At 38.7% G+C, this 14,449-nt stretch overlaps 1 protein-coding gene across 1 annotated transcript; it reads right to left on the reverse strand.

The window, feature by feature from the left end:
* Positions 1 to 947: 947 nt before the first annotated feature.
* On the reverse strand, positions 948 to 12,155 carry LOC127364354 (SLAM family member 8-like). Its single transcript, XM_051401809.1, has 7 exons — positions 12,034 to 12,155; positions 9,840 to 10,145; positions 8,716 to 8,988; positions 7,264 to 7,374; positions 7,066 to 7,124; positions 6,871 to 6,939; positions 948 to 1,381 (listed from the first exon to the last, which is right to left on the reverse strand). The coding sequence occupies exons 1-7, from the start codon at positions 12,110 to 12,112 to the stop codon at positions 1,304 to 1,306; spliced, it is 975 nt and encodes a 324-aa protein (XP_051257769.1). The 5' UTR covers positions 12,113 to 12,155; the 3' UTR covers positions 948 to 1,303.
* Positions 12,156 to 14,449: the final 2,294 nt, after the last annotated feature.

Genomic DNA, 14,449 nt, shown 5'->3' on the forward strand with positions numbered 1-14,449 from the left:
GTATGGATAGAGACATTACTTTATATAAGTGTGTGTTGTAATTATTGTCAAGTGTCATTGTGAGGAGTGTGAAATGTAATGTAGCCTTTTAACAGAAGTAGTGTGAATACATTTATGTGGTCACCAGGAACAGTAACACATGTTACTATCACTGTCAAACTAGTTAAAGGCAAAAAATATAAATTTTATCAAATTGTTTTCACCAACATGGCACTGTTGCAGGTAATATGACAGCTACAATGTCATCTAAGACAAATCACAATGTACTAAGTAATCACAACAATTTTGATACAGGTTTACATGTGTAGCACATTCGTCACATTTCTAGAAGTTTCCCTTAGTGCCGTTTAGTGTGTAAAATATATGGGAGATTGTAATATTAAGAAACACACCTCAAAAACCAGAGTTTTGTAAATGAAAGTGGGTGGAGCCTTGAGCATCAGAGTGAAGTAATGGGAAATGGACCTGTGCTTGTATAGCACCTTTCTAGTCTTCCGATAACCACCTTCCGATTAGTGGGTGACCCGCCCTCTGAACCACAGTCGAAGTGTTAGTGAGAGAGGAAGTCGAAGTTTTATAACCCCTGTACAAAACTGAGCCTGTCCTCAGTATTATTGTCTTTCTTGCACATCACAGCTCAGGTCTGAGATTATTAGACACTATTAACACTCAGATTTTCCTGCAATGATGTGTGAAATTGAATTGAATGTGTGAAAACTCTTTACAGTGCGACAGTTAGAATAATGCCTGAGCATGATTTATTATCGGTCCACCCAGCCAGCAAAGTTAGAAAACAATATCAGTGTAGCTGGAAGTTGAGACGCTAATGGTGATGCATTTGTATGCATCTAATGTTGCATGTCATAACATTAACATACATCATATTACTTCTGCTAGTTTGATACATTTGATACAAGAAACAATAGAAAAATACACAGTTGCAGTAATGATGGTAAATGGAATTTAATATGACCTTTGCACGGGATGAAACATTGTTAAGCAGGTGTCAGGAATGACATCCACAAAGGATTTGCATAGTACAGTACTTATTAGGGGACATACAAAACACACAAAACATTTAAAAAATATTTAAATATTATCTCTGTATTTACAGAATTTACAAAATTGTTATTTAAAATGGCTACTGCCTGGGCCCTCGAAGTGAAAGTTTTTGTTCTTAAATACAATAAAGGGAAGGTGCAATCTGTCGAGGCCAACAGTAGAACAGTTATAAATGCCTAAATAAAATGTTGTTCTGAGCAAAGTATCAAACATCTGAAGCTATACATTGTGTTGTGACCCTTTAGGAGATTTCTTGGTATGGCGACACCGACGCCTTCCTCACACGACTCAGCTGGATCTTATCGTACACAGTCTGAGGCTACATGTGGGGAAAAAGGATGTAGAAAAGACACATTTTAACAATAATTCACACACTACCACTTTGTGTTTTGCAATATGAGGAAGAAATGTCACAAGCATAATTGTTCAGGATCTGGTCTGTCACCGTCGACGTCCGCTTATCTAGCAAATCTTCAAGTTACCCGCCTACCAGAATGTATGTTGGAGTGATATTATGCAACTTTTAAAAGATGACATAACAAATAGCTCATTAGCGATACACATTTTGCTATTCGAACGTTGCCCAGTGGCAGATGGTTGCTAATTTTAGCTACAGTTAGAAAACTTGAGAATTAGATAGCGGTGTAACTGACATTACAGTCATTTTACTGAGTGGTGGTTGGACGTGCACGGTAAGCGTACTGACTCACTTCCGGTTTACTTCCTGCTCTGTGACACTGTTTGGTGCTGTAGCTCTGTCAGTGAACGCTAAATATAAATTAGTTTTACTCGTTACAGCGGTTATTTACCCGCTTAACATTTAAACGTAGACTAGTTCTACGTAAACACTTGGAGTTTCTCCCTCTTTTAGGGACTTTTCACTACTTTCAAAGTTTTCATACACTCTAGTTTCATTAGCATTAGCAGTTAGCTATGGCTTCTCCCTCCCCTCTCCTCTGTCCTGCTCAGTGTGTCAGATGTTCAGTTATTCCTCTGCCTCCTTTAAAGATAATGGTACCTGTATTAAATGTAGTTTATTTACTGCGCTGGAGGCGAGGCTTAGTGAGTTAGAGGAACGGCACCGCACCACTGAGATATCTTTAGCCGCTATAGTTAGCCAGCCCCCGGTAGCCGGTGCGGTCCGACCGAAGGTAGCTTCTGTTAGCTCTGTAGATCCTCCGGTAGTTCCCGAGCAGCCGGGAAGACAGGGAGGCTGGGTGACTGAGCGAAGGAAGACTAGAACGGCGAAGCCCACAGTTCACCACCAACCCATTCATGTTTCTAATACATTTTCCCCACTCAGCGATACACCCGCTGAGGAACCAACTCTGGTTATTGGCAGCTCCATAGTCAGAAACGTGAAGTTAGCGAAGCCAGCGGCCATAGTCAAATGCATCCCTGGGGCCAGAGCGGGCGACATTGAATCAAATTTAAAACTGCTGGCTAAAGGTAAACGTAAATACAGTAAGATTGTTATCCACGTCGGCGGTAACGACACCCGTTTACGCCAATCGGAGGTCACTAAGATTAATGTGGAGTCGGTGTGTAACTATGCTAAAACAATGTCGGACACCGTAGTTTTCTCGGACCCCTCCCCAATGTGACCAGTGATGACATGTATAGCCGCATGTCGTCATTCCACCGCTGGCTGTCGAGGTGGTGTCCAGCAAACGATGTGGGCTTCATTGATAACTGGAAGCCTTTTGGGGAAAACCTGGTCTGATTAGGAGAGACGGCATCCATCCCACTTTGGATGGAGCGGCTCTCTTATCTAGAAATATGGCGAAGTTTATTTCTAAAACCTGACAGTCCAGAGTTAGGACCAGGAAGCAGAGCTGCGTCTTACACACTTCTCTGCGCTTTCTTTAGAACAGTCACCCACCCAAAACCCCATAGAGACTGTGTCTGTCCCCGACCACCTAAATTATTTAAAGAAATAAAAACAAGAGGAGTTCAACATAAAAATCTAATAAAAATTAAAACCAACTCCTCAGTAGCACAAAATAAGAGAATGAAATGTGGGCTGTTAAATATCAGGTCTCTGTCCTCTAAAGCTGTTTTAGTGAATGAATTAATATCAGATTATGATATTGATTTACTTTGTCTTACTGAGACCTGGTTGTCCCACAAGGAGTATGTTTGCCTAAATGAATCCACCCCCCAGTCATATTAATACTCACATTCCTCGAGGCACAGGCCGAGGAGGTGGAGTAGCAGCTATATATGATTCGAGCGTTTTAATGGACCCTAAACCTAAACTAAATTATAATTCATTTGAAAGCCTTGTTCTTAGCCTTTCTCACCCAAACTGGAAAACACTGCAGCCAGTTCTATTTGTTATAGTGTACCGCGCTCCTGGACCGTACTCTGATTTTATATCTGAATTTTCAGAGTTTCTATCAAGCTTAGTCCTTAAATCAGATAAAGTAATTATTGTAGGTGATTTTAATATTCATGTGGATGTTAACAATGACAGCCTTAGTAATGCATTTATATCATTAATAGACTCAATTGGCTTCTGTCAGAGTGTAAATAAACCAACTCATTGTTTTAATCACACTCTTGACCTTGTTTTATCATATGGCATTGATATTGAACATTTAATAGTCTTCCCACATAATCCTTTCCTATCTGACCATTATTTAGTAACTTTTGAATTCATACTATTAGATTATAAGCCATTAGGCAAAACTTCCTACAGCAGATGTCTATCTGACAGTGCTGTAGCTAAATTTAAGGAGGAGATTCCTTCAGTGTTTAATTCAATGCCATGTCTGAATTTAACAGAGTCCTATAACAACTTTAGTCCCTCTGAAATTGATAATCTTGTCGATAGTGCTACAGGCTCACTACGATCAACATTAGACTATATCGCTCCTATAAAAAGGAAATTATTAAAACATAGGAGACTAGCACCTTGGTATAACCACCAAACCCGCCAGTTAAAGCAAATAGCTAGGAAATCTGAAAGGAAATGGCGCTCTTCCAAATTATCAGAATATCGCTCAAATTGGCAAGATGATCTTAAGATTTATAGAAAGGCCCTCCGTAATGCCAGAGGAGCCTATTACTCAGCACTAATAGAAGAAAATAAGAACAACCCTAGGTTCCTCTTCAGCACTGTAGCCAGGCTGACAGAGAGTCACAGCTCTATCGAGCCACATATCCCCATAAACTTAAGTAGCAATGACTTCATGAGCTTCTTCTATAATAAAATGATTACTATTAGAGAAAAAATTAATCACCAACTGCCATCAACAGTTATCAGTGGCTCTCCAAGTTCAGGGACTTCTGTCAATGTAAACTTAGATGTATATTTAGACTGTTTTTCTGCAATCGATCTTCATCAGTTAACTTCAATCATTTCTTCATCGAAGCCATCAACCTGTCTGTTAGACCCGATCCCAACTAGGCTGCTTAAAGAAGTTGTTCCCTTAATTGGCACTTCTTTACTGGATATGATTAATCTTTCTTTATTATCAGGATATGTACCACAGTCCTTTAAAGTAGCTGTAATTAAACCCCTTCTTAAAAGTCTACTCTTGACCCAGGGGTTTTAGCCAACTATAGACCGATTTCTAACCTCCCGTTCCTCTCTAAGATTCTGGAGAAAGTAGTCGCCAAAGAGTTGTGTGACTTTCTACATAACAATAGTTTATTTGAGGATTTTCAGTCAGGATTTAGAGTTCATCATAGCACAGAGACAGCTCTGGTTAAAGTTAATAATGACCTTCTGACTGCTTCTGACAATGGACTTGTCTCTGTACTTGTATTATTAGATCTTAGTGCTGCATTTGACACCATTGACCATGATATTCTTTTACAGAGACTTGAGCATCAAATTGGCATTAAAGGAACTGCCCTAACCTGGTTTAAGTCATACTTATCAGATCGTTCTCTGTTTGTACATGTTAACGATGAATCCTCCATAAATACTAAAGTTAGTCATGGAGTTCCACAAGGTTCTGTACTTGGACCAATACTATTTACTTTATATATGCTCCCTTTAGGCAACATTATTAGGAATCACTCCATTAACTTTCACTGTTATGCAGATGATACGCAGTTATATCTATCAATCAAACCCAATGAAATTAATCAATTATCTAAATTACAAACATGTCTTAAGGACATAAAATCCTGGATGACCTGCAATTTTCTGATGTTAAACTCAGAAAAACCGAAATTCTTGTTCTTGGCCCCAAAAACCTTAGAGACTCATTGTCTAAAGATATAGTCACTCTAGATGGCATTAACTTGGCCTCTAGCACCACTGTCAGGAATCTTGGAGTTATCTTTGATCAGGATTTGTCATTTAACTCCCACATAAAGCAGACCTCTAGGACTGCCTTCTTTCATTTACGTAATATTAGAAAAATTAGACACATACTATCACAGACAGATGCAGAAAAACTAATCCATGCATTTGTTACTTCAAGGCTGGATTACTGCAACTCTTTATTATCAGGTTGCCCCAATAAGTCCATTAAAACGCTCCAATTAATTCAGAACGCTGCAGCACGAGTACTGACAGGAACTAGAAAAAAAATCACATCTCTCCTGTACTAGCTACTCTGCATTGGCTCCCTATAAAATGTAGAATTGAATTTAAAATACTCCTCCTCACCTATAAAGCTCTTCATGGTCAGGCCCCTTCATATCTTAAAGAGCTCATAGTACCCTATTACCCCACTAGAACACTACGTTCTCTGAATGCTGGGCTACTTGTGGTTCCTATAGTCTCTAAAAGTAGAACAGGAGCCAGAGCCTTCAGTTACCAAGCTCCTCTCCTGTGGAACCAGCTTCCAGTTGTGGTTCGGGAGGCAGACACCCTCTCCACATTCAAGAGTAGGCTTAAGACATTCCTCTTGATAAAGCTTATAGTTAGGGCTGGATCAGGTGAGTCCTGAACCATCCCTTAGTTATGCTGCTATAGGCCTAGACTATCGGGGATTTCCCATGGCGCACTGAGCTACTCTCTTCCTCTCTCTTTCTGCACTCATTCATGTCCCTTTAATGCATGTTACTAACTCCACTTCTTCCCCGGAGTTCTTGTGCTTTCTCGTCTCGCAGGTTCTCATGGATCCTGGTGGAGCCTCCTGCCATGGTCCTGCTTGACTGCCATTGCCAATACTGTTGTTGCTGTGAACCTGTCTGTCTGTCTGTCGCTCTCTCTCTCTCTCTCTCTCTCTCTCTCTCTCTCTCTCTCTCTCTCTCTCTCACCCCAACTGGTCGAGACAGACGACCACCCACCTAGAGCCGGAGGATCTGTCCTAGGTTTCTGCCTTTTAACAGGCAGTTTTCCTTGCCCTTGTCGCCAAGTGCTTGCTCATGGTGGTACTGTTGGGTCTCTGTAATTAATGTTAAAGAGTTCGGTCTAGACCTGCTCTATTTGAAAAGTGTCCTGAGATAACTTCTGTTATGAATTGGCGCTATACAAATAAAATTGAATTGAATTGAATTTTACTGACTTGGTGACGGACCTCTACTTGTGTTACTGATGTACTTAACTTTAGCATTAATCATCACCCTCTAGTTACCACTAGTGACCACAGTCCAACCATATTTGTGTCAGCAGTCATTCCATACAAGAGTTACTTTTTTCCAATAATGTTGCTGGCACTTTTTACCCTTCAATAAAAGCAATCCTTAAATTCTAAAAAGGCATCATGTAATCAGTATAAAGGAGGTAAAAGTACACTGTAGCCACATGCTTTAGCTGTAGTAGTAGTATATTGTAAACTCAAATTACAGGGACTAATTCAGTCTCACCTGCAAGAAACTTAAAGATAAATGTTTTGCTCTTACCCCAGGTGTGACTGTGCTGACTCTGTTGTCAATGGTTTCATACACTGAGCATGGCTTCATTGACATGTTCTGAAAGTTTAAATGTGCATGCATGAGAGAAAGAGAACAGGAGAAACAGCAAAGTGGGTAAAACATGCATTTGATCGTCTAAAACAAGAATTGCACTCTTATTGAAACTGCTTGGGGCACACTTACATCTTCACTTGTAACTTCAGTGATATCGGCGTACACGGTGAGGTCATTTGAGTCGCTACCTGGTGTTAGAAAGAAAAAACAAGGCAACATCAACATCAAAAATCAATTATACATTATGGAAACCTCAGGGAGCATGAAAAAATGTCACCATTATAAAGTTAAAAGGGGCAAACTGCTATCAAGCGTAGCGTTTCTTACCTGGCTCACTTGGTTTGCAGTGACAAAACACCACCGCTATTCCAACTATAATGACAATCATCAAGCAACCTCCAGCTGCCACACCCACGATGAGGATCAAGTTTACTGTGCCTGCAAATAATAGGTATAATCACTGTTATTATTATGACTGAGTAACAGCAATGGACAGACAATAAAACAATCAGGGCAAAAACAAATAACTTAAATGTGTTAAATACAGAAATGTCACTTTTTTACTATAAAAGAGCACCAGTCAGAACAGTATCTAACCTCAAGTCAAACTGAAACAGTATGTTCACACTAATTAACATCATCACCATCATCTATGGTCTTCTCATCCGGTATGGCAGGCTGCTTTTATCTTTTAGCAGCTTGACAAGATTCACGTGACAGATATAATCTGAGATATCTCACTGGTTTAACCCACATGCAATTTATCACACTTTAAAATAAACAGAAGCAATCGGGGTCACAATTTTGAGTTTTAGAATTTCACTTCACTCATTTACATTGCAGAAGAATACCAGGTACGGCGTTTTGGCTAATGCTTTCCTCTGTGTGCATCCTCTAATAGTTGTCCTTACAAGCCAGAACTACATTGGTGGTATATTAAATTTGAGTTTTGATTAGTCATAATTTAAATGGAAACATCTGGAATTAACATTTGGAATGTTCAAAATTTATTTTATTAGCTTCACACAACCTAATGGCATGAATAACTATACTGTACAAAATATAATCAAAGATATTAAAAGTATTGCAGTTTTATCATAGCTATATTAAATTCCCCCTCCCACTTCTTCTTGTTCCTATAATAGGATGTTTGATCTTCACTGTGCAGAATGATCTATGTGCAGAGTTTGACACAGGGCCTATGAGCATGATTTGTGATATCACAAATCATTATACAAGTGTGATGTAGAAATGTGAATTCACCAGTGCACATACACTGAGAATGGACTTTACAGTGAAGTAGGAGACATCTTGTATCCAGCAGGAAAACTTTAGAAATTAACATTTGCATATTCATAGATTCTTGAATTTTTAAAGAACTTTAAAGAATAGGTGCCTATTTGAGGATTTTAATTTGAAAATTATGCTTTTGTTTTTTGCCGTTTGAAAAAAAAAAAAAGAAAAAATCATATCATATGAAAATCAACTATTTTATATAGCCTATGTCCAGAGGGGATCTTTAATATTTTAAGTGTTTCTCACAAGTCAGATTGTAATTGCATAAAGGATCACTCTGACTGGTCACATTGTTATAAGACTCATCTAAATACATTTGTGGATATCTTTCATATAACTCCAGATACTTAAGTGAACCCATTTATATGTCCAATCACCTTTGCGTGCCTCTTTTTCTTCTGCATCATCGCCAGTTGTGATTTATAAAAACGTTATTAAAGACAATTCAACACTAATAAACTATGATCACTTCTGTGTACATACTTTTTTCTTGTGTCTCGTTGCTGCACTTCACAATTTTGGATGCCGACTTCTCGCTGACAATGTTGTTACTTGTGCAGATGAATTCAGTGTCTCCGTCCTGTGCTCTGATGGTGTATTGCAGCTTGGGGCCACTTAGGGTTTGATTCCTCACAGTCCAGTTGTAGGTGACATTGCTGTCAGAGGTTGCATTGCACTCCATAAAAACTGTACAGGATTCGTTCACGGCGTTCCAGGTGAAATAGAAAGTCAGGATGGGCGGTTTAGTTATGGGCTCTAATGAGGCAGTAGACAGAGACAAAGAGAAAAAGAGGGACAGTTAAGTTAAGATCTGGCTGAATTTGGTAAATACATTATACGTGTACATATAAAATGGTAAGAAATGCATGTATGGGAGAACTAGGCCGACAAACACACACACTAAAAATACATTTTAATGTCATCTGACCCAAAAAGAGATAATAAATCAGTAGGTTAATTTGTGATAATTTGGAAGTTTATTAAGAATTAATAAGTAAAAGCAATTCCTGACTATGGACCGACTTAGGGATGACATACTTCATAGGCATAAAAAATACAGACACCAAGAAATGATATCACATGTGGACACAGTTTACAACATCTGTTGTTTAAATAATCTTATCTTGAGGCTTTGGCAAAGTTATTATTAACTTTCAAGTAAATAGATTTCACTGAAAGACAGAGAGAGACGGATAAACAAAGAGGTTAATAAAGGTGAATTTTTATAGTTGCAGCCATTTTGACATAAAATAGTAGGGTAATCACGCTACCAATTATACAAATTAAGCCAGTAAGTGTAGCAGAGCCTTTCCAGTGAGGCAATATGCACAATAGCAGCACCCTATTTGACCTGAATGGCTGCTGTGAAAAAGGTCTACTGGCTTTAGTATCAGACACCGCCACCATTTCACATTAATAGGCTACGATAGGGAGAGCACAGAAAACACAAGCACAGAAAGAAAACCTGGGTTTAATTATTTTTGCTGCCATTATTGTGACATCTGTTTTGTATTAATTAATCAATCAACAACTAACTAATTAATGATTAATGATAATTTATAAAAAAATATTAGGTCACTTGGGTAATAAAAACAGAGGCATCTTACCATGAACTTGCAGAGTGATGACGACTGTTGGCCTCTGTGTGTCATCCACCTCTGATAGAAAACCGAAATCACCAGAATCTTGGAGAGTCAGTCTTCTGACTGTTAAACTAAAGTTTGTGGGGTTTAGTTCTAATCTGCCCTGGAACTGGTTTTGAGGAGAAATCTTATCGTTGTCTGTGATGTCTAACCCTCCATATTTCCAGTTTGCAGTGGTGACCCCTTCAGTCGGTGAGCATGATGAAAACTCCACCGTGTCTCCAACTTTTTTATGGATGATGACACGTTGACAACTGGAAGTCTCCACATCTGAAACACAAAAACAAACACAAACAGTGAGTGAGTATGAAAAATCACTGTCAAATGTGTTTCTTAACATTGGGTAGACTGTCTTCAATGTCCATAGAGTGGGGAATAGAAAGGACAAAATGTCTTGTAACCACAGCCTCTACGACTAGTATGCACAGAGTAGATAGTATATGAGGATGGAATGATAAAAAAACGACCAACATAGATGACATGACATAACAAAAACACAAAATGGCGTAGATAATTAGCATGACAACATTACATGAATGATAAGACGACATGACAAAGTAGATTACATAACCCAACATACATGACATCATCACATGCCACCAGCAAACTTTAATATATATAAAAAAAACCTGATGAAGGTTGTCAGTACACTGAAACGTAAATAAATATTGTCTCAGCAGAAAGTGTGTGGGCGTCCCTCGTTGTTTTCAAAAGGCCACCAGCAAGCAAAATGTCTTCCTGCTGCATTTGTTTGTGTCCTGTCTCCTCCTGCCAACGGTCAACACTGGTTTCCTTTAACCATGACATAGACTTTTCCCTAACTAGAACAAACTTTTTCAGTTATCTGACTCAACCATGTACTGGAGGAGGATCGGAAAAGGCTTCATATGAGTCATGTTTTTAAGTGAGTTTTTGGGACTTATTTTGTCCTGTTAAAAAAAACATCAGGTTTTTTTTTTCATATTGCCGAAATTGGAAATACAATAGTGTTAGTTCCATGGCATCAGGTAGGCCAATTGAACATAACAGAATCAGAAAAAAAAAAAACTCAAAGCCACCGTTGTGGCTGTGAATTATTATTAGCAGCTGATACTGTATTGATAGTTATAGTAATACTCTGTAAAGCTAGCCAGGTTTCCATTGCTTGTTTTCTCATGAAAAAGTGTTGCAACCACAGACTCTCACCACAGTCACAGGGGTAAGACTGAAGTCACAGTGTGCCATCACTTTCGGTCAGTGCTGCTGCTACTGGTGGATACTCAGGAAATGTTCACTTGTTTCTGCTGTCATGATGTGTCCGTATGTAATCTTTATTTAAACCTCTGTTGCTATGATGAAGTGTTCCCAGTGCAAACAGCTGTCAATTACTAAGTTACTATGTGCTTGCTATTAACTATATGTTGACACAATATCTAAAAATTCCTGGCTTGTATCTGTGAACTGTAAGTGGAGAAGTAGCAAGTTTTTTTAATACTTACGTGCACTCCTCTGCTTCTGCAAACTTGTTCCTTTCTAAGCGATTACTGTGTTTCACCAAGCATGATTTACCAGAATTTACTATATTACTATTATAAATAGTTATTGGACGGTATTAAAATATAAAGAGGAAGAGAGACAGAAAGAGGAAAGAACGATCCATCCCTGAGTTGCATAAAGATTGCCAAGTAGATGCAGCAGGAAATTTGCTGACACACAGTGCACCAAAATGCAAAGCATATACACAAATATAGACCACAAGATATAATTTGCCTATTTATGCAATCATAACCACTTTAAAAAGTTTCAAAAAATCTCGAGTACCATGAGAATATTAGGACTTGTCATATTACTATTATTATCCTGACTTTTATCAGGAGTCAACTTTTTGAACATTAAAAAGTTTGTTCCTTGTATTAATTTCTTCAATTTGGATGCTCCATCAGTACATCGCAAAACAAAACCACAGTTGCATTTCTCAATGTTGCTATTCAAACACCGTCTTGCACTTGCAAACACACAAGAGCAGCGTCTTCCAAGGAATACACGTCATGTCCAAATGACATGCGCACACAATTATGCAGTCTCTTTTCTAAGCACATGACAGAGTGCATCGGGCAAAAAACAGGGCAGTTTCCATAACAGTAAAAGTCCATAAACTAGCGAGCTGTGGTTTACGTACCATTGAAGCAGACCCCAATAAGCAGCACAGAACTGCACATAAGGAAGCAGGTCAGGCAACGAAGGCGACCACCAACCATCTCTGTGAGGAGAGGAACAACGTCTGTTTCCTCTTCTTGTCTATCAAACTGTGCTGTGGCAAGTTAGCAAAAAAAAAAAAAAATAGAGAGAGGGTGGAGGGTGGAGTGTGGGGGGAGGGTTCCTGTCTATGAAAAAGCAAATGAAGCTGCCTGGCCTAGTCTGATATACTGTGAGATACAACATATGCACAGGAGAAAGAACATAACATAACAAGTATTAAAAATTAAAGTTTAGATTATTGGTCAGATCGTTCGTTAAATCACAGCTAGTAGCAAGCAGTAGATTGTTCTGTATTACCATTGTATTATTTGTGTCAAGTGACAAAAAGTAAATGCTATGAACTCTGGTAGTCCTGACTTAAGGTTCAGACTGCTAGTACTAACTCTGGGTGGACATGTATTAATACAGGCTCTACACTATTTCTGCACCTGCATTCTGTGTGTTATGTGCTATTTTCCTCCACACGTGTAAATAAAAATCCAAATTTTTCTCTGTTTAATTTGCAGTGAGGTCTAAAACTGCATGCATCTTAAACAGAATCTATGGTTTGTGTGCTGCTTAAAGTACTGGTGAAGAAAGAAGGAAGTGAACAACCCAGCATCAAGATAAAGGCTTGTGAGTTGTCATCAATGCTGTTGCCTTTAAAAGAGGATGTATACTCGCCACCCGCCAAGACCATATGTCTTACTAAATATGTTAAATGTCTCTTGAGGAGCGTACAGCTGCTAAAATAGAGGTCAATATCGGCACAAATGATTTCCATAGTGTGTGAGGAGTATGTATTTATTTAAAAGTACAAAGATGAAGTATAAATAAGATGGTTATACATCGTTGATAAAAGACTTTACGCCCAAATAAGACTTAACTTGCAATTTGAAACTTACACAACTTGAGATCTGCTTTGAAAATTTGCAGGAAACTGATAAGTAAGACCACAGGGTGCATACAGTAGACTGAAAGAGAGAGAGTCTGATCCCAATCTGATTTTATATTGCACAACATACTACAAAAATACAGCACCGTCTTATCATTCAGGAGGAGAAGTGACAAAAATAATACATAGATTATCTTATACTCGCAAAGTCAAAAGCTTAAATCCATCCATAATGTGAGCAGGCAAGGAAAATGATGATATGATAAGGGGGGCTCGCCAGTAAAAAGAACCACAACCACTGTCACTACTCTCAGCAATTTCAGCAGCCGGCAATGCAAGACTGTGAAAAAAAAAGCGTGGGTGATTACTGTTAGCCACTGTCTAAACAACGTCCGCAGTAAACTGCATCATACTGTGTGATGTTTTTGCAGAGGTGGTCTGTGCACTGCCTACAACCTAAATGGATTTCCTTTGAACTTTAAACTTGATGTAAAACCCACAGCGTGAAACACAATGCAGCCCACTTGAGGAACACCCTGCTTAACTGTGTTTTTACACAAATGTGTTACAATCACATCTATGTCCATAAATTGGGACCATTTTCTCTGAAATTTCACCTTTGTCTCATCACTTCACAAACCAAAGGCATTCAGCCCCCTCATTTTATCTTTTTCCATTAGCGCACAGGGGGGCAACCTGTGGTTCTGCAGTCACATGCGGGTCTTTAACCCCTCTCCAGTGGCTCCCTGTGGCTTTGATTTTAAATGATATGGAAATGAGTAGGCCAAACGTAACCTAAATATACAATTGTGTAGTCATTACACACCCACTTCCCACATTTCGGCAACTAAATTGTGTGTCATACTGTCCTGACGTGGCACCATTCCTCCGTATTATTTTTGGGGGCTTTTTGCCTTTATTTTCCTCTGTATTTTGCCGACTACTTGTTTTGAGTCTCCCTAGCTCAGCTATAAATCCAATAGAAGTAGAATTAGTTAATAGTTAGTAGTTCGTAGCTACATTTTTGCACTGCTTTGCTTTAAAGTAGTTAAATTATTTCAACAACTACTGGTTAAATTGCTCTGATAGCGGGATTGATGGTTCTCATAGGATAAATATATGATGACAGGTCAAAAAACACACATTTCTATATGAAAACCTATAATGTCAGTTAAGGTGATCCTTGAATTGTATTTCTCATCAGCCTCCGCTTCTGTGTTTAGTGCTATGGTGAACACGGTAAAGTTTCCCTGCTAAACATCAGCATGTTAGCATTGTCATTCTGAGCATTTTTAGCACACTTACGTTAGCATTTAGCATTTATCCTTTCCAATAAAAAGTAGACTATCTAAAATGATTTGACTGGTTTGAAGTGATTCCTGCAAAATCATGTTCATCCAGTGGATTACACATGTCAACTTATTTTTTAGGAACTTTTCATACAGAGGGCACTCCCATTCTC

This window comes from Dicentrarchus labrax, unplaced genomic scaffold, assembly GCF_905237075.1.
Source record: "Dicentrarchus labrax unplaced genomic scaffold, dlabrax2021, whole genome shotgun sequence".
In the NCBI taxonomy this organism is placed as follows: Eukaryota; Metazoa; Chordata; class Actinopteri; family Moronidae; genus Dicentrarchus; species Dicentrarchus labrax.